The following is a 23,373-nucleotide window of genomic DNA, read 5'->3' as shown; positions in this document are numbered from 1 at the left end:
TCTGCTGAATGAATCGCTGTCTTTCATATTCTTGCTCTAATTGCCATTGTCATGATGCACCCTGCCCTGTGGGAGTCCAAAGTCTCCTAGAATCCAGCCAGAGCCACCCTGACCTCAACAGCCAGCTGTTCACAACAGTCCTGGGCATCGCCTCTGAATGTCACCAACTGGGCCCTGTGCCCTAGGCTGACAAATGACACTTGTGTATCTTCTGGTGCACAGAGCTACAGCACGAGGGAATGAGCTTAAGACTGGGGAAAGTGGAGTTAGTAGCTGAGCCAAGTAGGGGAAGCCTTGAACTTCAACACTCCATCCCACACTCCACCTCCCTCCACCCCCCACCCTCACCCCCCAGCAGCTATGGGACCACACATCTGCACAGGGAGGACATCCCTACAGAGGATTGATGCCCAGGTGGTGCATTTGGGGATGGGATGTGCATCCTGAGTGCCTTGAGAAACAAAATTAATTTCTCAGGGGTTGGGAAACGGCTTTGCAAACTGTAAAATGCTGCGGGAGGAAACAGACAAATGTAAAGGTCAGGAAAGAGCAGACGTTTTGCTAAGTGTGCGCTGCACTTCCAAACCTAGCTAAAGGGGACGCGGAGCCCTCGGAGGTGGCAGATTTTGGGGGCTTCGTGGAGAGGGATGCACTTGGGGACACTGGGGAGCCGAAGGGAACGGGCCAAAGTTTCCTAGGATGTCTGCAGAAGCCAGGACTGCACGCACTGCACGGCCGGCCCCTGCAAACTCGCCCCGCTTTTCCGGCCTCGAGACCCGAGACCCGACGCGCGAAATCTGCAACCTCTCCCTTTATCTGCTTGCACACGCTTGTTCACCTTCATTCTGGCTTACATCAGGGTAATCGTTCCGATGATTATATAACTTCCCGAGTTCAAGAAAGATAATCCAAAGATAGGAATGATGAAAAATTTGGGTGGATTAAAAACATTTTCTCCCAAATGTAAAAGTTACAGCGCTCACACATACACAAAAATATACAAATACCCTTAATCCCACCACTCAGAAAGAATAACTATTAACCTCTTGATTTATCTGGGAGACGACTTTTTAAATTAGTGGCCAAATGAACCTTTCCCTTCCCCCAAATCCCATCAAATTTAAATCCAAAATAAATCAACCTACTTCTTTTTAATACTGTCTCCACCTCCACCCCAGATTTATTTATTCAGGACACCCCGAATTCTCCCGGTGGGCTTCCACGTGGCCAAGTCTGCAAACATCTGGCTTAACGAACAGTGTCTGGTGGAAGCTGAACACCCAGGAACGCACAGCTGCATCTGCCCTCCCCATCTCCAACTCCCGCGTGCAACTTTGCAGCTCCCGCTCCCGCCAGGGGGCCTATTTGCTCGGCCCGTTTGGCGGAGGGATCTCGCGCGGGAGCGCGGTTACGCTCAACCGTCTCCCCCGATTCCCGCGCTCTGGCCCCGCCCCCTTCCCGCGCTCTGGTCCCGCCCCATCCCGCGCGCCCTATGGCCCATAAAGAAGTCCCGGCCGGGCCGCTGCACTCCCCCGCGCGCATCCATGCGCCGACCGAGACTGGCTAAGGAGTCGGCGGCCATTTTGTTCTTCTCGTGGTTCCAGTGGGGAGAGAAGGAGGAAGTAGGGAGCGGGGCGGTTGGGGGGGACCCGCCGCGGCTGCTGCCACCGCCGCCACCGCCGCCTCTGTGCTCGTGGCGTGGGAAAGGAGGTGTGAGTCCCGGGCGCGAGCCGGCGGCGGCGCCGCTGCGGGAGGGTCGGCGGTGGGAAGGCGATGGCGGATATAGATAAACTCAACATCGACAGCATCATCCAACGGCTGCTGGAAGGTGAAGGGGTCGGCGGACGGGCTGAAGGGAGGCGGGCGCCCCGGGGGCTCGCGGGGGAGGGGGAACGGGGAGGCCGGTGGGGCTTGCAGCGCCGAGGTGAGTGAGCCCCGCGAGTTGGCTCGTGGGGCCAGGGCTTGCAGCCGGAGGCAGGCCGGCCGCGGTCCGGCTCGGCCCAGCCCGCAGACCCTCACGGCCCCGCTCATTCATTGCTCGGAGGTGCAGCCTTCTTCCCAGAGATTTGAAAACTCCGCTCCCCACCCCCACGCTTCCGGTCCGTACCCCCTTGCGCCCCGCAAAGGGACCGGTCTTTGGAGGAGAGAGGGCTGGGGGACCCGGTCCGACCTGCTGGACGGCATGTTCCTTACTTTCTGGTACTCGTCTTCTCGGAAGGCAATTTGATGGAGCTGTGGGTTCCGCCAGCTTCGGGGCTTCTTTCCAATCTTATTTTGTGTGTGGGGCTGGTGTCCGGTGGCCCATTTCTTAGTACTTGGTGACGAATGTTCCTATCTCCAGAGGATCTTGGAACCCATCCCCTTCTGCCCTCCCAAATACGCTTCTTAAGTTATCCTTATCTTGAAGAGGTCTCCGCGCTCTTTTCTGAACGTGCCACTGAACATGAAACCAGCGATGGTGACAGTTTCGTTAATGTTTCCAGTGTGCCAGGCTCTGTATTAATGAGGCTTTGCATTCGCCTCATAATTACATTCAGAGCAATAGTCAGCGTTTCTAAAGCGCTTACTGTGTGTCGAGACATTCTTAGAGCAGTTTCATTAATTCTCCAACAACCTTGAGAGATGGGTGCTGTTCTTTTTTTTTTTCCTGTTTTTCAGAAGAAACTTAGATACAAGAGAGAGTAAGTCACTTGACCAAGGTCACACATTAGTGACAGTCAGGTTTCAAACCCAGGCAGCCGGGAGTTAGAACTTGGTGCATCCAAGCCACCTTGTGTCTGAAGGGAGATGTTGGCGGTTAAGCAAAAGTTAAAACAAAGCTTGGCTTTTGCTTGACCTGAGACTCTTGAGGTGCCTGACAGTTGATTGATACTGATGTGGGAGACAGATGAAGTTTGGATTTCAAAGAGTGTCGCTGAAGTGAATCCCCCCACCCCACCCCAGCCACGTCTAGTAATGCTATTGTCTTTTTCTGAGGCTTTGGGAGATTTCAAATCTCTTTCTTTTTTGGGCGCTGGAAATGTAGGTTTAGCCGAGTTTTAACTGCTTTTTGCCTTTATACTGTCCTCTTAAAATATTGCACCGTAAAGCTTGAAGCATGGAGTCCAGAGCAAGAACAATTTGGGTAACTCTGGTTCTAGAATTTGCAGGTCTTTTAAATTAAGTCCTTAAAATTTAGAATCCCCTGGAAACATACTAATCCGTGCTGGGTTTTTGGGTTTTTTTACTTTATACTTTCTTAAAACAAATGAAAACCCCACTGAATGTGTATAAGGATCCCTGAAATGTTGGTGGCATTTGTGAATGAAAAACTTGTCACTCATTATTTACTTGGCATTTATTGTAAGAACTATATTTTTCATGCTAGTTAACATAGTCCTTTGATTTATAAGAGGCCACAGAAACCAATTAAAACTGCAGAATGAAAGGAATTTTTTATTAAATGTTATCATTTTAAATCTTTAACTTCTGTCTGTGCAAGGTTGTGTGTTTATTAGATGGGGTCTAGTTCACTGAGGAAACAAAAAATTGGAATTTTTGTTGATTAGTATCATCGGAAGTTTAAAAACCATTTAAGTCTTATTAACTTAAGGTCTTTTTAAAGTCATGCTAAGAAATTTGCCTTGATAGGGGTGCCTGGGTGGCCCGGTCGGTGAGCGGCTGACTTCGGCTCAGGTCATGATCTCGTGGTTTGTGGGTTCGAGCGCCACGTCGGGCTATGTGCTAACAACTAGCTCAGAGCCTGGAGCCTGTTTTCGGAATCTGTATCTCCCTTTCTTTCTGACCGTCCCCTGCTCGCTCGCTCGCGCGCTCTCTCTCTATCTCAAAAATAATAAAACATTTTAAAAATTATTTTAATAAAAAAATTTACCTTGATAAACTTAGATCATCTAAAATGAAATTAATCATTTCCTAATAGTTCCTCTTTACATGTTATGCTGCACTTGAAAACCAGATTTTTTTATATTTCATTTTTCATTGAAATTAATATAAGAAAAGCATTGTATCCTAATGCCTCCGGAATGGGCTACCTGCACAATACTGTATGCTTAAATTCCCTTTTTCTCATCAGTGTTAATTTGGCAGATAAATGGTTGAAGATGATCCATTGAGGGAGGAGATTTTATATTTGTACATTTTATATACATATTCATGTTAGAAGTTGATAATACATTTTGTGATTTTTCTTTTTTGGTAATGCCCCCAAAACATTTTTCCCTATGAATTTTAATTAAGATGTAAATATACCTGAAAAGGAATGTGAGTTTTGTGGTCTCTTTTGTATGTTCATATAAGGTGGAAGATTGGGGGCGCCTGGGTGGCTCAGTCAGTTAAGCACGGACTCTAGCTAGCGTTCATCTCACAGTGTTCCTGAGATTGAGCTCAGGTCATCGGGCTCTGTGTTGGCAGTGTGGAGTCTGTTTGGGATTCTCTCTCTCTCTCTCTCTCTCTCTCTCTCTCTCTCTGTCCCTCCCCTGCACTCACTCCCGCTCTTGCTCTCTGTCTCTGTCTCTGTCTCTCTCTCTCTCTCAGAATAAATAAATAAACTTAAAAAAAGAGAAAGGTCCAAGACTGTGCAAGCTTAGTTGAGAAGTGGCTTAGTAATAGTACTGAAGGCAACTCAAAGCGAGGTCTTATTTAAAGAAAACAGCATGTTGATTTAGAGTACAGCTTTGCCATTATTTTCTACTCTAAACTCTTGTTTTTCCTTAGGTGAGGAATCATTTATGTATCCCACCTTGGAAGCTTTATCCAAGCTATGGCTTGCTGATGATAAAACTTGAAACACTTTAATTTTCAGTTATTTAAATAACTGTACAGTAAAATTTGGGAGATTTAGAGAGAAAATAAGCCTGTTGTTGATTTGGTCTGATATTCCTACCATGTTAGAGAAGAGTGAGGGCAGAGTACTGCTTTGTGAGCGAGCTGGTTCAGGGAGCAGTGATGGCTAGTATTTTTCTTACACAGCAGGCAGTGAGACTTATTTCACATCCTGATGTGCAGAAAGCATCGTTTCCATGAAGATGGCCATTGTCAGACTGCAAGACCCTGTCAGGCTTTGCATAATCATCCTGCTTACTTTAGTGATTTAAATGATGACTTCTGCCCCAGCCTTCAGAAAGCGCCTACCATTTGTATCCTCTGATGTGTTAAGAGTTCATCTGAAAATAGTGTTGAGATACTCTAAAACTCCAAAATTCAGTGAGCCATGGATTTAGCTCTTTGGTGTAATATGAAATATGTTTATACACTTCTTAAAATTCTGATCAAAGAAAACAAAAGTAATCTTTTCTAATGAGACCTGCAGTTACTATTTTTTAATAGGTCATAATTTTAACAATACAGGTTTTTCTTGGAAGCAGTTATCATAGGGCATTTTGTTGATAAAGACAGTGATATCAAAGCTTGTTACTCATTCCCTAAGTTAGAAGTCTGTGTTGTGAGGCCTCTGCTCTTCCCTCTCGTCCCTTTCCACCATGTCTGCAGTAAGCCTCACCCTCTCCTGTGAGGTAGGAGAGGACAGATCTCGTGAAGACAGCACCTGAGGCTTGCACCAGTCCTAAACCACTTACGGCCGAAGTGCCGCCTTGTTTGTCAGTAACAGGAGGCATCATGAAATCCTAACGAGATGGTGTGGGTCATCATGTGTTTGAGTAAATGTTAGCCACAGGAGCAAGGGCCTTCTCCCAGGCTCCTGAGATGGAGACCGTGCGGGGCCACACATTAGAAATCTGTTGTCGAAGTAGAGTTGGTTGTGAGATTGTTTTATGTCTTTGACACTGCAATCCTATAATCATCTTCCCTCGACCTGTCCTGCAAAAATATGTGCGAGTGCCAGTTTACTTGAGGTAGGTGAGGATTACTGGTCCTGAAGCAAGGCAGTGGTTGATACTGATTTTATACCAACTTGACCATTTCACTTCATTTATAAGTCAGGGCTATTAGGAGACCTTAAAGATTGAAATGTGAAGGAGACAATATTCTGATGTGAATTGCTTCAAAACTGGAAAAGTCTTATTCAACATGAATAAGGAAAGATTTCATATTTTTGGACTTCATGGAATTCTGGGATGAAAGTTTTAGGATCAGACCCCTGTTTGCAGAGCATGTAGGAACAGATGATTTACTTAGGGATCTTGATTTACCTGAAATCTCCACAAATTCTCCTCTGCTCTAAGGTTTGCAGGCATCCCTTATCTAGAGTGGAGTGGGTGTCACTGATATTAAGACTTATGAAAATGAAAACTATTCATAAAACGTAGGGTCAGACTTCAAGTCTCATCAATGGTGTTTTATCAAAATGAGTTGTTAGACTGAAAAGATAAATGTTTTTCAGTAAACTGGGTTCAATCAAGGTGTAGAAAACTCAAGCTATTTTGAGAGCAGTAGATAGTATTTTGCAAATATATCCTATTTGTCTTGAAAAAATTGGTATCACTTCTAAATGCCCAAAGTGAATAACTAATGTAATACTGTGTGTCACCTATATGTCAATTAAAAAATAAATAAATAAATGCCCAAAGTATAATGGCAGCATCACCCAAAAGTGAGAAGTCTTCCTGCTAATGACTTTGCAATGAAACCAAATGATTCTTTTTTTATTAAAAAAAAAAATTTTTTTTTTTTGTTAATGTTTATTTATTTTTGAGAGAGTGCAGGCAGGCGTGGGGCAGAAAGGGAGAGACAGAATCCAAAGCAGGCTCCAGGCTCTGAGCTGTCAGCACAGAGCCCAGTGCGGGGCTCGAACTCACGAACCGTGAGATCATGACCTAAGCCAAAGTCAGACGATTAACTGACTGAGCCACCCAGGTGCCCCATTAAACCAAATGATTCTTGATAACATTTTTGTCTTTTTTATTTTTTTCAGAAAAGAACTGTTATTTGTGGAAAGTTTTAGTGTTGCTAATATTCCCTGTTTGTCTTGGTTTAAAGTCTCCTTTCCTAAATCTGTCTTGTATTTAGTGAGGTTATGGATTCTGTCATTGCGGTGAATATGATGTGCAGTAGTTTTAAGATTACCACCTACTTTAATAAGATTATCTTAAAGCAGCAAAATCTGTTGGCTTATTTTTATGCCAGTTATGTCATTCATAGATTCTAAAACTTCATTGTAATTCATCTGGGGCTTTTCTTTCTGTGTATGCTGTTCCTTCAGTAGGACTTTGAACAATTAAGGGACTTCTAATTAAAGAGCAAGAAGAATACTTTTTATTATTCATAAATAATCCCAAAGTAGTCTTAAATTTCCTTGCATGGTTTTGGGTTTTTTTGGTTTTTTTGGGTTTTTTTTTGTTTTTTTGTTTTTTTGTCTTTGCTTGTTGCCAGGCTGTCAGAAAAGTTAGTGAGAAAAAGCTGGTGTTGCAAATAACCACTGATACCATTCTTTTTATTATTTCAAATTTTGTCAGTTTGAAAAAATTTCATGGAAGTTTTTATCATATGCTCATGTTAGTGATTTGCCAAATAAATAGATTGATACGTTTTTACAGAACAGCCTTTGCTGTTAACAGCCATAATGCATTTTTCAGAATCCTCTTTTTCTAGTCAGATAAAGGGAAAAGTTTTTGCTCCACAAAGTTGTATGTTTAAGGTCTAAATTAATGTGTTAATGTATTGGTCACTTACCCACATGTTCACAATACCTAACTGATTTCCATGCAATACCTAGCGTCTTTTTTTTTTTTTTTTTAATGTTTTTTCATTTATTTCTGAGAGAGAGAGAGCATGAGCAGGGGAAGGTCAGAGAGAGAGGGAGACACAGAATCCGAAGCAGGCTCCAGGCTCTGAGCTAGCTGTCAGCACAGAGCCTGACGTGGGGCTCAAACCCACGAACCTTGAGATATGACCTGAGCCGAAGTTGGACGCTTAACCGACTGAGCCACCCAGGCACCCCACCTAGCGTCTGTCTTTATGGGAAACACTCCATCTGGAAAATGAAATTCTTATTTGTTGGAATATTTTGGATTCCTTTGGCAATTGTTGAAATAATTTGATATTTACTATTTGAACTTAGCCTCACTGCTACTTAGGAAGGTGACATGGGGTGGCCACTCTTGAATTTCCCACCTAGGGTCTCTCTTTGTGCACCTTTCTCCCATTATACATAGAGTACAGTGAGGTCTTTAAACCTCAAGTTAAGTGTTGACTGATGTTTATGGAGTAGAGCTGCACTGTTTGTAATTCTCTTTGTAGCTACTAGTGATAAAATAGAGATATTTTTATTTAAAAAGGCTTTGTCTTTTTAATGATATTGAAAATACTATCAAGGTAAACTTTTAGTTTTATAATCTTCATGGAGGGACAATTCTCACTGTAGCATTTATAACAAGATGCAGTTGCCTAGTTAGTCTTACTTTTCATGTCCTCACAAGGGAAGAGAGAGAGTTGTTGTCCATCCTGTTGTCTGGGTGTCCCAGCTTCCGCCAGAGGGTCTGGCACATGCTATAGACTCTGCAACTGTTCTCTTGAATGTTTGAAACAGTTAATAAGTATTGACAGTCTTAACAGATTGCCTCATAGAGTTCTGATTTAATACTTCTCGTTTGTAAGGATGCCTTATGATTTTATATCCCCTGTTGTGGAACTGTCTTAGGGAGCAGCGACCATATATTAGGGTTTTGGTAGTTTGTCCTATAAAAACTCCTTTGGTTTGGAAGTTAAAGAAGAACAAATCCTTAGTTGGAAGGGAAGTAGTATGGTTCTTTGGGGCCTAGTGTACCCATAAGCTCTGTGACCTTGGACCAAGTCACTGAACCTCTCCCAGGCTATAACAGGTGACACAGCCTAACTTCATAGGGTTGTTGTGAGGATTAATTGACAGTGTAAAGCCCTTTATTGCATTGCCCAACATGGTAAGTGCTTGGTAAATGTTACCTACAACCAGGAAGTAATTCTTTTTGATGGACATTGAAAATAGTGAACATCTTTTTTTTTTTTTTTATAATATTTTATTTATTTTTGAGAGTGAGAGCACAAGTAGGAGTGAGGGACAGAGAGAGAATTCCAAAGCGGGCTCTGCGCTGACGGCAGCAAGCTCAACATGGGACCCCAACTGTGAGATCATGACCTGAGCTGAAGTCAACGCCCCGCCCACCACGCCACCCAGGCACCTCCCCCTCTATATGGCCATTTTAAAGAAATACCTAGTGTTTATTTGGACTGCTAAAACCCATTTTGAAATCTTTATCTTCTAATTGTTAGACAAATCACTTTCAAATTGAAATTTAAGAGTAATCCTAGATTTTCACAACTAGAAAAATACTCTATTAAAGGCTGATAGGAAAATGACACTATTGCTTTTTAATTTAAAGCACAGACACATGTTTGTTTTTTAACTAATCAAAAGTACCTAGTCTGGTATGCATGTTTAATTCTAATACTGCAGGTCATCAGTACTTAGAGATTTATCCAGATTTCATTCATGCAACACATTTTGAGCACCTGCCACATACTGGCCGTGGGGATGTACACTGCAGAGCAAGTGGTGTGGTCTTGGGGTTCACAGACTACTGGGGGGTCCAGATGAATAGCTGAAGCAAAACGGCAGTTACAGTACAAAGTACCAAGTGTGATGTGTGCTGAATGGTGTCCAGGTGTTGTGAGAGCATTTCGGGAAGTAATAAGGCAGGCTTATGAAGGGAGAGGAGTTAGACAGAAGAGCTCTCCAGGGCAAGTGATACCTAAGCAGCCTTGAAGGATGAACAGGTATTTGTCAATTGGTAGATGATGGTTTTGGCAAAGTTTCTTTTTTCATAATTTTATTCCTTGAGCTAATTGTAGGAAAGTCAAGAAGCCTTGAGACCGTGCTATTTTTAATGAGCACTGTTCTTCAGATATAAAATCTTGATTTGTTCTGGAAAAACTGCATTTAATCCTTATTCACATTAAGAATAATCTTTAAATTATCAACAATATTGCTTTTTACTTATCTGTACACCCCACTCACAGGACAAACAGGAAAACAGAACAAGAAAACTTGTCATAAGCTATGTCTAAAGGTTGTAGTAGGAAGCCTCGAAAACCAGTAAAATTTCCATTAGATTGATTTAATCTGATGGAATTGATTTACTATGATAGCATTCTCCTATAAAAAGTATAGCCTTTGTTCCATATAGGTGTAAGGTATTATTGCATACTCTTAAAGTGGGCCATTTATTCACAAGTGTAGGGCTCTGCTGAAAAAAAAATTGAGGTTGAAAACCAGAAGCTTCTAGGAGTCTCCTCCTAGCCAAAAATAAAGTTTCCTGCTGGGCAGTCTGCCCAAGCTTCTGGCTGACTTGTGGTAGAATTGCTAATGATTGGGGTTTTCTGGGCAGTGAAGCAGGAATCCCACCTTCTTTCCATCAGGAGTGTTTCTTGAATTCTTTACTGTGTGTGTCTAGAGAGAAAATTACTGTGGTTCTGGGAAAACCATTGTTTGTTGCTCAGATGCTGTAGTATTATATGTGTGTTTAATACCTTCCCTCAAAGGTTATCGTTTCCAAGCTGTCCTCTTTGTTGCTTCTCATTTCATAATATTTTTATCGGAAGTGGAGGCTGACTGTTGTTTACTTCAGTTACATATTTTGAGGTTCAAAGTAGTGATTTGCTCAAGGCTATAGAACCAATACAGAAACTTGGGGCTGTCTCCCAGTCCACTGCTCTCTCTCAGCTTTTTCTCTTCATTGTGTCCTTTAAGAGTTTGGCCTTGCCATCATGTCTTCTTATTTACTGTCTTTCATTGGAAAAAAATAATAACCCCCTACACACAGTGCTCCAATCCTGCTCAAAATTTGTTGCTTCAGAGAGCTCAGGGTTTCAGTGCCTATTCAGGCTGAAGAATTGGTTTGCCTAGGACAGTATTTCTCAAACTTGGACATAGTTGGGTGGGTTTTTTTTAAATAATTTATTTTTGGTAGAGCATGTGTGAGGGGGGGAGAGAGAGAGACAGAGAGAGAGAGAGAGAGAGAGAGAGAGACGCGGGGCTCAAGAGACCCATGAACTGTGAGATCATGACCTTGAGCCAAAGTCAGACACTCAATTGACTGAGCCACCCAGGCATCCCATTGACACAGACATTTTTAATGGAAAAAAGTTCTCAACAGACATCCGGTTTTTTACTTGTAATTTTTATCACTCTGTAACATTAGATATTTACAGAACAAAGCAGTTAAACCTACTACTTTTATTAAGCTATTAGACTGAGCAATTTTATAATTTGAATATAAAGCCTCCAAAATTGTTAAAATTTAAACTATAGCAACAATTTATTTATTTATGTATTTATTTTTAGATGTTTATTTTTAAGAGAGAGTAGGGGAGGGGCAGAGAGTGAGGGAAACAGGCTCCGAAGCATGCTCCAAAGCATGCTCCAGCCAACAGTGGAAAGCCCGACACAGGGCTTGAACTCCTAAACCGTGAGATCATGATCTGATCGGAAGTCGGACATTTAACTGAGTGAGCCGCCCAGGCGCCCCTAAATTAGCAACAGTAATTTAATCTGATGGGTTTTGTGGTTTTGCTAAAACTAAATCACTTTATATTGGGTTTAATTGTGGAAGGGTGTAACCTGACATTCTGTATTTAGTCTGGTTCTGTGTTTTTGCTTCACTTGTAGTTTGTAGAATGCCTGCTTAAGTCTTTTGTATTAGGACTGATTGCAAGTTGAGGATAATCAATCCCTGTGTTTAACCAGACCCTGCTGGTAAGCAGGCCACTCGATAACTGTAAAGTTAAGGTAAAGTCAGTAATTCCGTGTTTTTTAATCTGTAGTTAGTGACTATCTAATCTGTTACAAGTGAAATCAAAACAGAAAATGTCATTTCCTGCCCACCTGCTGATGACTTAACTGTTCCATAGCTGGAGTGCTCTACTTTAATAGTGAGCAGAACTCCAAGAGTGCTTGCATGTGGGTAACACCTAGTGCTGTACCATGATTTCTGTCACCCTTTTCTTGCTTTTTTATCTGTTCAAATTACTAGGAAACCTTCCTTACATCATTCATGGGGCATCCTTTGTACTGTAAGGTCATGATTGTATTCACAGATGCAGACCCGAAGATTGCACAGCAAAATATGTACAATGAGCCTAAAGTGTGTTTCAGTGAAATGCAAACAACACTTAAATATTTTCTTTCATAAGACTCTTGAGATACCTATATCATCCTCTGAAAAACACTGATGAGGACAGGCTTCTGCGCATTTCCAGTCTCACATTTTAAAACAAGGAATTCTTGGGGCACCTGGGTGGCTCAGTCAAGTGTCCGACTTTGGCTCGGGTCATGATCTCACGGTTCGTGGGTTCGAGCCCCGCATCAGGTTCTGTGCAGGCAGCTTAGAGCCTGGAGCCTGTTTTGGATTCTGTGTCTCCCTCTCTGCCCCTCCCTCACTCATGGTCTGTCTCTCTTTGTTTCAAAAATAAATAAAAAACTATTAAAAAATAAAAACAAACAAGGAATTCTTAGAACCAACTCAGTAACATGACAATTTTGGAAACCTCCTGCTGTATAAATACTAATTCATTTATAAGGCTGGAGAGGAGAAGATGAGACGGGGGCAAAAAGAGATAGCCTGGTGGGCGGGCTGTAGGTGAACAAGGCCAGTTACGTGGCTTGGATGCAAAACGGAGACTCAAGCTGTGCCACAGGGAGTCTGATTTCAGCAAGGAAGGCCTTTGCTAACGGTAGTCACACACAGTGTGGCACCTTGTTCAGGGCGCCGTAAGAAGTCTTCACTTGGTATAGAAGATGCACCTAAATAATCGATGAAATCCTGTCTCAGATTTTACAGTTATAATTAGGCATTAAAACCATGTTCTTTAGAAGTGTTAAGAAAATAAAGTCAAGGCAGGAAGCCAGTTAAACTGTGTGTTTGCCTCCTCCTCCTCCTCATTAAAACTTGTGTCTTTTCAGATAATTGTAATTTTTATGTTACATTGGATTTTGACTTCATTTGTCTAACTGGGGTTTTTCTCCTCTACAGTAAGAGGGTCCAAGCCTGGTAAGAATGTCCAGCTACAGGAGAATGAAATCCGAGGACTGTGCTTAAAGTCCCGAGAGATCTTTCTCAGTCAGCCTATCCTACTAGAACTTGAAGCGCCACTCAAAATATGTGGTAGGTTTTGGCACCTGAACAGCTTTTGGTTACGCGATTGATTGACTCAAAGATAGAGAGTTGAGCTTGTATTAGCCAGCAGAATCCTTTGCTATTTATGAATAACCTGGAACTGCTTAAAATGAAATAATTTTAGCTGTAGAATAAATGCCTCTAATGGATTTAGTTTACTTAGATGTGCTTCGGATTTTCTAAAAATTATTTCACTAAAGGGATATAAACAGAAAGGAAATGAAACTAAATAGAGAGCTAAGAAAAGGTCTGAACTATATGAGTATATAGGGATTCTATTTAAGCTTAAAGTAAGACTGTTTATGCTTAAAAATAGACCTTCCTTGATAGCATTTGTCATCTGTTTCTACATGATAGATGCAGATAATCTGTATAAAAACTAAAGTTCATCTGAGTAATGTTATATATTCTAGCATACTTGACTACATTGATAAAGCTTATTTGGATGTTTTTAAAGTAGAATGCTCTTTGACATTATCTAGCAGGGAGAAATTGAGAGCTGAATGGACTGGTGGGCACAGTGTACATGTGCCCTTGTTCACACAGCCCGGGGCCCAGTAGCAGTATGGCAGTTCTGCTGACACGGTACCTGTGGACTGAGCTGCCGGAGGTCTCATATCAATCAGCCAACCTGAAAGGAAAGCCATGTTACTTGGCGAAAAGACCTACCTGGGCATTAATAATTCTCTCCACAAAATTAATTCTTAATTACTTGAGTTTTGTGTGAGATTCTGGACATACACATAATACTTAAAATTTTTAGTGAGCTCACTCGAACTGAAATATAATACAAGATTGAAAATTAGTAGTGTTAGCCATCAAATTTAATTCTGATTATTAGAGAGCAATCGCATTATGCAGTGAATGTTTAAAGACTCTGTCCAAAGCTTTGTTAGTGGATTCAACAGGAAGTGTGAAGTCCTCGTGTAACAGCTTTCTTGTTTCTAGGTGATATCCATGGACAATACTATGATTTGCTTCGACTTTTTGAGTACGGTGGCTTCCCGCCAGAAAGCAACTACCTGTTTCTTGGGGACTATGTGGACAGGGGGAAGCAGTCGTTGGAAACTATCTGCCTCCTACTGGCTTACAAAATCAAATACCCCGAGAATTTTTTTCTTCTCAGAGGAAACCATGAATGTGCCAGCATCAATAGAATTTATGGATTTTATGATGAATGTAAGTACTTTCTGCCTCTAAGGAAGAGTTACTTAAACTGAGATATGTGGTCATAAACTGAACTATCACATAGTTCTGTTAGGATTTATGAGTGCTCAGATGATATTTTATAATCTCTCATGTTTCCTATTAATTGTTTTTATCTTAGTTTTTTTCTTTCTTAGGGTAGTAAAATAACACTGCTGCTGCAGTGTAATAATGCCCTAGATCTTTTGTGATGTGATTATTAGATTAAGAAGTCATGTTCTCAGTGATGGCTTCTTTAAGATCATTTTTGTGAAAATTCACAGATAACTTAATTCTTAGTACACTCTGAGAACCTGTCCAAATACTTTTTTTTTAATAACTTTATTGAGGTATAATTTCATTCCATAAAAATCTGTCCTAAGTGATTTTCAGTAAATTTATAAGGTTGTACAACTATCACCATAGCCTTAGGAAAACACTAATCTGCTGTCTATAGATTTGCCTTTTCTGGATATTTCATATAAATAGTATCTTGAAATATGCAACTAATTGCTTTTTATTTTTATTTTTTTAAGTTTATTTAGTTTTGAGAGGCGGGGAGGGGAAGAGAGAGAAGGAGAGAGAGAATCCCAACCAGGCTCTGTACCACCAGCGCAAAGCCCTATGTGGGGCTCAGATTCACAAACCTTGAGATTATGACCCGAGCCAAAGCCAAGAGTTGGACGCTTAACCAACCGAGCCACCCAGGCACCCCCAAATAATTGCTTTTTAAATTTTGTGATGTATTTTTTTTCCTTCTAGCACATGTGTACCCAGGACTAATGGCAGTTACTGTCCTAAAACGTGCTGAAAGGAGAAAGCAAAATTATAAAACAAGAATTTATTCGTATAATATTTTACACATATTATAATCCGTTTGGCTTGTTTAATTGAAGGTGCACTTTGAGTTGGTAATTGACAAAAGCAAGATTTTTAAAGCCTTAAAAATTGCCAGTTTTGGTGGAGGTCTTTTTTGTTGTTACAGTGTTAAGTATAAAATGTTTTTACAAAAGCTTTGAGCCCATGACCCCATCCTCCTTTTGGGCTCATCATTTGTGCTAGGAGAGGCTTCAGGCTGGGAGGAGAGAGGTGGCTGAGGAATTTGGGTTACTGGTGTTTTCCAGTGATGATAACAAGACCGGTAAAGAATTGTCACTGTGGCTCTCCCCTAGGCTGTGGCCATAACCTGCAATGTGTTTTTCTAGCTCAATTGCACATAGCTCATTTGTTAGAGGCGCACTGCTAGAAAGATTACATTTCTAGACTTAGCTCTACTACTCTGGTACCCTCTCCCACAATTGTACATTTGCCTGGTGGTCTAAGGCCCGGAGACCCAGCTGGTAAGGTGAGGTGGGGAGGGGTCACCAAAGAAAAGTCTTGTGGGTTCTGAACTGACCAGGGCAACTGAGTCTGTGGCAAAAAGGTTTGTTGTTGTTGTTGTTGTTGTTGTTTTAACTAATCTCTACACACAGCACAGGGCTTAAACTCACCACCCTGAGATCAAGAGTCCGATGTTCTACTGACTGAGCAGCCAGGTGCCCAAGAAAGATGTTTGATTTTGACAGTGGATCTATCAGAGAAGTACTATTAAATAGTAAAGCAGTTACTACTCCTAAGGTAGTGAGATGAAAGACAGCGAGTTTTATAAATTGTGTTTTGGATATTTGTTACAGTTGCTACTTTTTAGAAAAGGTTTTTTTTAGGGGCACCTGAGTGGTTCAGTCACTTAAGCATCCCACTCTTGATTTCAGTTCAGGTCGTGACCGCAGGCTCCGCACTGGGCGTGGAGCCTGCTTAAGATTCTCTCTCCCTCTGCCCTTCCCCCCCCTCATGTGTACGTGCTCACTCTCAAAGAATAATTTTTTGAAAAGGTTCCTTTTATACACTGTTCAGCAAGTACTTTGATGTTTTCATTGATGAAGTTCAAATCCGGATGATCTCTTTGTTGTGACATATATCCAATCGAGAGGATACTAGCTACGTTCTTTTCAGTTTCTGTTTAATGCAGAGGACTTTAACAATTATTTTAGATGGTTGGCATCAGTGTTGATTGTTGTTTGGTCATTAAGACCCATTAACTCTGTACTCAAGCTCCCCCCAATCCCCCATTGGGCAGGTATAACTTGCTGTCCAATCTACTTGTGGGCATAGAGATGTCCTCGGCATAAGTGGCTTTCAGTTCGTGGTTTGCAGATTTTTTAAGAAACTTAATAATTTCATTAAAATTTTATTTTAAATTATAATGAAAATTTTTATTCAAATGTAGACTTTCAGGGAACAATTTAAAACCACTACTTTAAGTGATAGGCTTATTTCACAAGTATAATAAACACTCTTGTATACTACGGTTTCTCCCCACCCCAACTAATGACTGCAGTCCTGGAAAAGCTGAGGTATCTGTTGGATGAAATGAGAATGTGTGTTATCCTTTTCTGATACCAGAATGGTCTGATCTTTAGTAATAAGAAACTGCATTAGGGGTTCTGGCTCAGAATCCCTGGATTTGGAAGCTTGAAGAGATGTTGGCAGTTATTCAGGCTAAACCTTTCTGGAGCCAGATGTTCCTAGGGGTGTGAAGTAGCTTTAGAGAGGAAACTGTAGAGAGAGCAGAAAGCGGGGCCGCAGGACTTAGTTAAGATGCTCAGAGGCAATAGGAGGAAGAAACCTCATTTTTGTTGAAGAAACCAACAAAGACAGCAAAGGAATCTACAAGACAAGCTAGAGTGTGTTGCATGAATAAAGAATCAGGGAACAGAGCAGATTTAAGAAAGGAGAGTGTTCATCGGCACTGGCAAATGCAGCACATGGGCAAAGGAAGAATCCAAGTGAGCCATTGGATGGTCCATCCGAGATACAGTGGACAGTGGGAGCTAGAACCAAATCACTTTTATGAATGGAGGTTAAGACCAGCCCAGCCTTGTTCTTCTATTACCATTACTAGAAATTGGAGGTGGTGATTGTGGACAGGTTCCCTTTCAGCCTTTTGTAGAGAGGAATTCTGTTCAGCTTTCAGAAACCTCCAGTGAAGGAAGATGAGGGATAGGGAATTAGTGACCTCCAAAGAAATACAAACAGGGTGAACTGTAGGGAGAGTTATACCCAGTCACAGAGAAACAAACTATTAGGAAGGACTTCTCCTGAAGAAGGAGAAGTCAAGTATTTGTTGAATTTACTTCCAGACTCTGCTAAATTCCTTACCCAACTTGATTTGCAGAGTGGAAGGTGTGGTTCAGGAACCTGCTGCTTGTGCCAGTCTCTAATTTTCAAAGAATGTTTAGTTTTAAGTCTGTAGATGTCCCTAGAATAAGAAAGGAAAAAAGAGACAAAGGACAAACTTGGCTTTAGGAATGAACATTGTGCTTTCATCTTTGGCTTTTCTGGTATGGAGGGTATAGGAGACAAAGGCACCCAACAATTGGGCCATTCTCAACCCAGCTCTGACAGATTTGTGCTTCCAAGGTTTACGAGTAGGTTTTTAACTTGGAACATGATCTTCTTGTGGGAACAGTGCCTTAAAAGGCATGCTTCTGTCCAGATCACGCTGTGACTGAATGAATGAAATACAGGGCTGGTGAAGGGAATATAACCATCCTATAACATCGTTTCTCTGAGGAGTGTTCTGAGCCTTTGTGGCAGTGTTAGGAACGGTTATCCTGGGTGCCTGGGGTAAATCTGTATTTCCCTATCATTGTTTGTGCCTGCTACTAAGAGTATGTAGGGCTAGGAATATCCGGTACCAGTAGGATATTGATGATGGTGGGAGATGGGATGGGTGTTAATTCTCAGAAGCTTCCTCAGAAGGAAGATGGTAATGACACATGTGTAATCTGTTCATAATTGCCTTTAGACATAGGAGCTACCTGTGGGTTGAGATTGGACAAAACAGACTAGATTTCAAACAGTTGGTGCTACCAAATAATTATTGAGGGTTAATGCTAATCTTTAATCATTGCATCTGGGATTCTGATCTCAAACTTCTATGGAATTTTAAGGTATATCTAGTTTTGCTAAACCTCCTCTAATGGGAAGTTAATAAAAGCCTAGTTTTTGTTAACTTAAAAGGTAATTAGCACCTTGCTTTGGGAGAAATTGTCCTGAGAGAATGAACCTATAGAACACCAGTTTCTTTTTAACCATCCTAAAATTTTCACAGGTAAAAGAAGATATAACATTAAACTATGGAAAACTTTCACAGACTGCTTTAACTGTTTACCGATAGCAGCCATCGTGGATGAGAAGATATTCTGCTGTCATGGAGGTGTGTGGGCTGACTGTTGTTCCAAATAGATTTTGTCCCTTCTAATGGGTGTGTGTACACTTTGACATTTATGAGTTGTCATTGGGATGACTTCATCTGAACTCTCCTTTACGTATGTGTTACATCATGGGTCCAGTCTGGCACATCCAGGATCATTTGGCCAGAAATCTAAAGTGAGAAATTGATTTGTTAACAAGGAATTCTAGGCTCTAACAGGTGACTTGAACGTAGAGCAGAAAGTATTTTTAAATATAAAATGAGGAGCGATTAATATCCTCCAGAGTACTGAAAATGTGAGTAGACTTTCCTTCGTCTGTTTTTTGATCCTCTGCTTTCAGAAATTTTTCTGACTTGGACTTTTTTTCTTTTTCTTTTTTTGGGGGGGTTTGTTTATAATTTTTGAGAGTGTAAGCTGGGGAGGGGCAGAGAGAGAGAATCCCAAGCAGGCTCTGTGCTGACAGCTCAGAGCCCAAAGGAGGGCTCAGTCTCATGGATCGTGAGATCATGAGATCATGACCTGAGCAGAAATCAAGAGTTGGATGCTTAGCCAGCATACACAGCATACACAGGTGCCCCTGATTTGGATTTTAAAAGTGATTTTATTTTGCTCAGTGGTTGTGCTCTGTATAACATGATTAAAATAGTAATTGCAAGAAGAATTTCTTTCATCTCTAGGCAGAAATTAGATAACCATCAGAGAGCCAAAACAATATATTTTAATAAAGCCATTATTCCTGCCCTCCTATACTTTAGCTAGTTTGGGTAGAGCTGGGCATGTGTTTTCTAAATTGTTTTAATTTAATTTATTTTTTTAAAGTAAACTCTGTCCTCATGATGGGGCTCAAACTCATAAGCCTAGATCAAGAGTCTCATGCTCCACCCACTGAGCTAGCCAGGAGCCTCTGGGCATGTGATTTTAGATTCAGATGAAAGTTAGCTGCATCTGAACTGGTCTGATAGATTTGATGGTCCTTGGATAGCACACATTCCCTGGAAAGCTACATCACACCTGAGCATCTGTACCCTCTGTACACAATCATTACTAATGGTCAGTAGTAAAATCTGGAGTATACATTGTTCATTATCATCGTCAAAGAGTTGAAGAGTAGTTGTTTATAAATCACTGCATCTTAATTTTATACCATTTAAAAATACTGTGCCCTCCAGATTGGTTCATGTAATAAATTCTAGTGCTTTTTCAGTTGAGTTTTTTTTAAGCCAAAGGTAAATAAGAAAGCATAGCCATTTAGAAAAATCCTAACCTGGGGCGCCTGGGTGGCTTAGTCGGTTGAGCGTCCGACTTTCGCTTAGGTCACGATCTCGCGGTTCGTGGGTTCGAGCCCCGCGTCGGGCTCTGTGCTGACTGCTGGCTCAGAGCCTGGAGCCTGTTTCAGTCTGTGACTCCCTCTCTCTCTGGCCCTCCCCTGCTCATGCTGTCTCTCTCTCTCTCTCTCCTAGAAATAAATAATACATTAAAAAAAAAAAAAAAGAAAGAAAAATCCTAACCATAGATTTAATTTGAGCCTTCCAGGTTAGAGCATTGCATCTCTGAGTAAGTAAATGGAACTGGTAAAGTGCAAACATCCTTTTTAAAGTTCTATTTCCTTCCATTTTTTTCTCATTTAATAGGTTTATCACCAGATCTTCAATCTATGGAGCAGATTCGGCGAATTATGCGACCAACTGATGTACCAGATCAAGGTCTTCTTTGTGATCTTTTGTGGTCTGACCCCGATAAAGATGTCTTAGGCTGGGGTGAAAATGACAGAGGAGTGTCCTTCACATTTGGTGCAGAAGTGGTTGCAAAATTTCTCCATAAGCATGATTTGGATCTTATATGTAGAGCCCATCAGGTATTGATTTTGAATTTTACATGTACACTTAACAGCATGTGTGTGAGCACAGATTCTCATTGATTTTAGTGGGTAGGTATTGCTTATTCATACAAAATGTCTCTGCAAGTGACCTAGAGGATATCAGACGCAATGAGAAACTGAAAAGTGGTTTTACTCACCTGTAGATTACACCTACTTACACTGAAAACATTTTCTCTCCAAGGTGGTTGAAGATGGATATGAATTTTTTGCAAAAAGGCAGTTGGTCACTCTGTTTTCTGCACCCAATTATTGTGGAGAGTTTGACAATGCAGGTGCCATGATGAGTGTGGACGAAACTCTAATGTGTTCTTTTCAGGTACAGGATGTTTTCACAATTGTTTCTTACTCTTATGTCTGAATTTTACTGATTTTAAAAAGTTGCTATGCTCTGCCTGCTGTTCATTTATGTTGAATAGACTTACTTTCCTGTAACCAGTGTTTGTCGTAACTGAGTAATAATTGGACCCCTTTGAAAGGGAAAACAATTGTTCAAGAACCTTTCCTGTGGTGTTGAATTTAACTGTTTTTGCATTATTTAAATGGGGTAAAAACAATTTCCTGTCTTCTTTACTATAAATCTAAAACCATAACATCAGCGTAATGTATGTGAGAATAGAAGTAACTGCCACGTGCCAGATGTGCCGTGAGATCACTCCCTTCTCCCACCACTCTTCTCTCGTTTCTACAAACCTGTTGATCGTCCGTGACATCATTTAGCCTTCACTTGTCACAGAAGCATTTACATGTAAAGTCTGCCCGAGTCTTTTTCTCATTTGCTTATTAGGATTAAACTTGTACAGCTTCAGGCTAGCCACAGCCCCATCATAAACACAAGTAAAGCCATCGAAGTCCAGTGGCAGTAAAATATTATTTCACCAATGAACTCGGAGCACTTGCAGTCCCCAGAGATTGTGAGACTCAAACATTGCTCTAAAGAACTTTGCCTCTGTGTGAGAAGGGATAGCCTAAAGGTACTTATAAGGTCTGACTTCAGAAAATTGTTATTTTCTCCAGAAACAAAAATAATTTGTCCATTCATTTAATGTGTTCATCATAGCATTTTTAACCAAAATGTTCACATCATGTTGGTTTATAGTAATATGTTAGTAGGGCTTTCAGCATTTCGGGGGCAGTTTTAAATGGCCAAAAATGTTTCTGAACAAAGATTTGAGTGAGATTTAAGAAATCTTAAGATTTTGGGTGGAGAATATTTCCTAAAATGCACCATCTTTTCAATCTTTGCAGATTTTAAAGCCTGCAGAGAAAAAGAAGCCAAATGCCACGAGACCTGTCACACCTCCAAGGGGTATGATCACAAAGCAAGCAAAGAAATAGATGTCATTTTGACATTGCCTAGTTGGGACTTGTAACATATAGTATATAACCTTCATTTTTAAAACTGTAATGTGTATTGGTCAGCTTGCTCAAATAGTGTGTTTGTGGGGCCCCCCCCCTTCCATTTTTTGAGTTAATGAATGGCATTTGCTGGTTATAACAGCAAATGAAAGACTCTCCACTCCCAAGGAAAAATGTTTTGTTTTTTAATTGTCTCTTCCTTTTGCAAACAACTTTAATGATGGTGTTAAAGCTGTACACCCCAGAACAGTTTATCCTGTCTGAGGGGTAAGTGTACAATTGATCTTTTTAAAATTAGTTCAACCCACGAATAATGTAAATGCTTGTTTTCTTTAGGATATAAAGAGAGCCCTAGGGTGCTCAGTCTGTACATGTTATTGTCATAAAATGCATACTGTTGATACAAACCACTGTGAACATATTTTTTTTAATTTTGTTTCAAAGGGATTGCTTTTTTCTCTCATTGTCTTGTCATGTACAAACTAGTTTTTATAGCTGTCAACATTAGGATTAACTCAACCTTGCCAGCATCACTGGTATGATGTATATTTAATTAAAGCACACTTTCTCCTACCGTATACTCAAAATGACGATTAAAGCCATTATTTTAAATGTTTGTGACTCTTTCCTAAAGCCAAAGTTTCTGTTGAAATGTGTACTGGCACACCCCTACGTACAAGGCAGCGTGGCTGTGTACACACACCACCTTGGGGATTCAAAAACAGGTTTTTGGTTTTGAATAGCAATTAGTAACATAGTGCTGTTTAAGCTATTAATAATTAAAGTTAATAACATTTTGTACAATTTCCATATAGTCTATTCATTAAGTAATCTTTTTACAGTTACATCAGGCCTGAACCCGTCCATTCAGAAAGCTTCAAATTATAGAAACAATACTGTTCTATACGAGTGACCGATTATGCTTTCTTTGGCCCACATTCTTTATTCTGCGGTGAAGTTGAGGCTTATAAGTCAAAACAAAGGAACTAACTTACTATCTGCCAATTTATACAGAACTCACAGTATCTATGACTTTTTTAAACTAAGATCTGTTAAAAAGAAATCTGTTTCAACAGATGACCGTGTACAATACCATGTGGTGAAAATGAATTCAGACTTATTAAACGACGAACTTGTTAAATTCTCTCAGTGTCTATTTATCAGCACAATACACCCAGGAGAACTGTTGATGGCATATTGAATAGATTTTAATGAATAAATTGCTCTGGAAACCACACAGTTTCAATTTGGATTTGTTTTCCTTCAAAGAGTCTGTTTTGCAAAGAGGGATTATAATGTGGATGCTCATGTTTGTGGAGTTCTAACCTGGATGGAACTGCGTTTCCGAAGTGGGGTGATGAGATGGAGCCCCACGGCCCTGTTGTTTGGGAGGGGCGGGGCTTGGTGCACTGCCACGTCCCCTGCACCCATGGTTTTCTCTTGGTGTGGGCTCAGCTGAACAACTGCTTGCTTTTTCAGGTTCAACCACCAGTGTTTGCATTACCAGTACTTTACTGTCTTCTCCCTTCCCTAGTTCGTTTGGAACACGGTGTTGTGTCATGTTACATGTGTCACAAGTGTGTCAAGTGGATAT

General features: G+C 40.9%; 1 protein-coding gene across 1 annotated transcript; it reads left to right on the top strand.

Annotated features, from left to right (window-relative positions):
* Nucleotides 1-1,563: 1,563 nt before the first annotated feature.
* On the top strand, nucleotides 1,564-23,014 carry PPP1CC (protein phosphatase 1 catalytic subunit gamma). The gene is made up of 8 exons (XM_039243478.1): nucleotides 1,564-1,828; nucleotides 12,960-13,091; nucleotides 14,052-14,282; nucleotides 18,442-18,546; nucleotides 20,176-20,399; nucleotides 20,605-20,739; nucleotides 21,669-21,729; nucleotides 22,622-23,014. The coding sequence occupies exons 1-8, from the start codon at nucleotides 1,774-1,776 to the stop codon at nucleotides 22,690-22,692; spliced, it is 1,014 nt and encodes a 337-aa protein (XP_039099409.1). The 5' UTR covers nucleotides 1,564-1,773; the 3' UTR covers nucleotides 22,693-23,014.
* Nucleotides 23,015-23,373: the final 359 nt, after the last annotated feature.

The sequence above is a fragment of the Hyaena hyaena genome, unplaced genomic scaffold, assembly GCF_003009895.1.
Source record: "Hyaena hyaena isolate Hyena2069 unplaced genomic scaffold, ASM300989v1 scaffold_0, whole genome shotgun sequence".
In the NCBI taxonomy this organism is placed as follows: Eukaryota; Metazoa; Chordata; class Mammalia; order Carnivora; family Hyaenidae; genus Hyaena; species Hyaena hyaena.
This window is presented reverse-complemented; position numbering and strand designations above follow the sequence as displayed.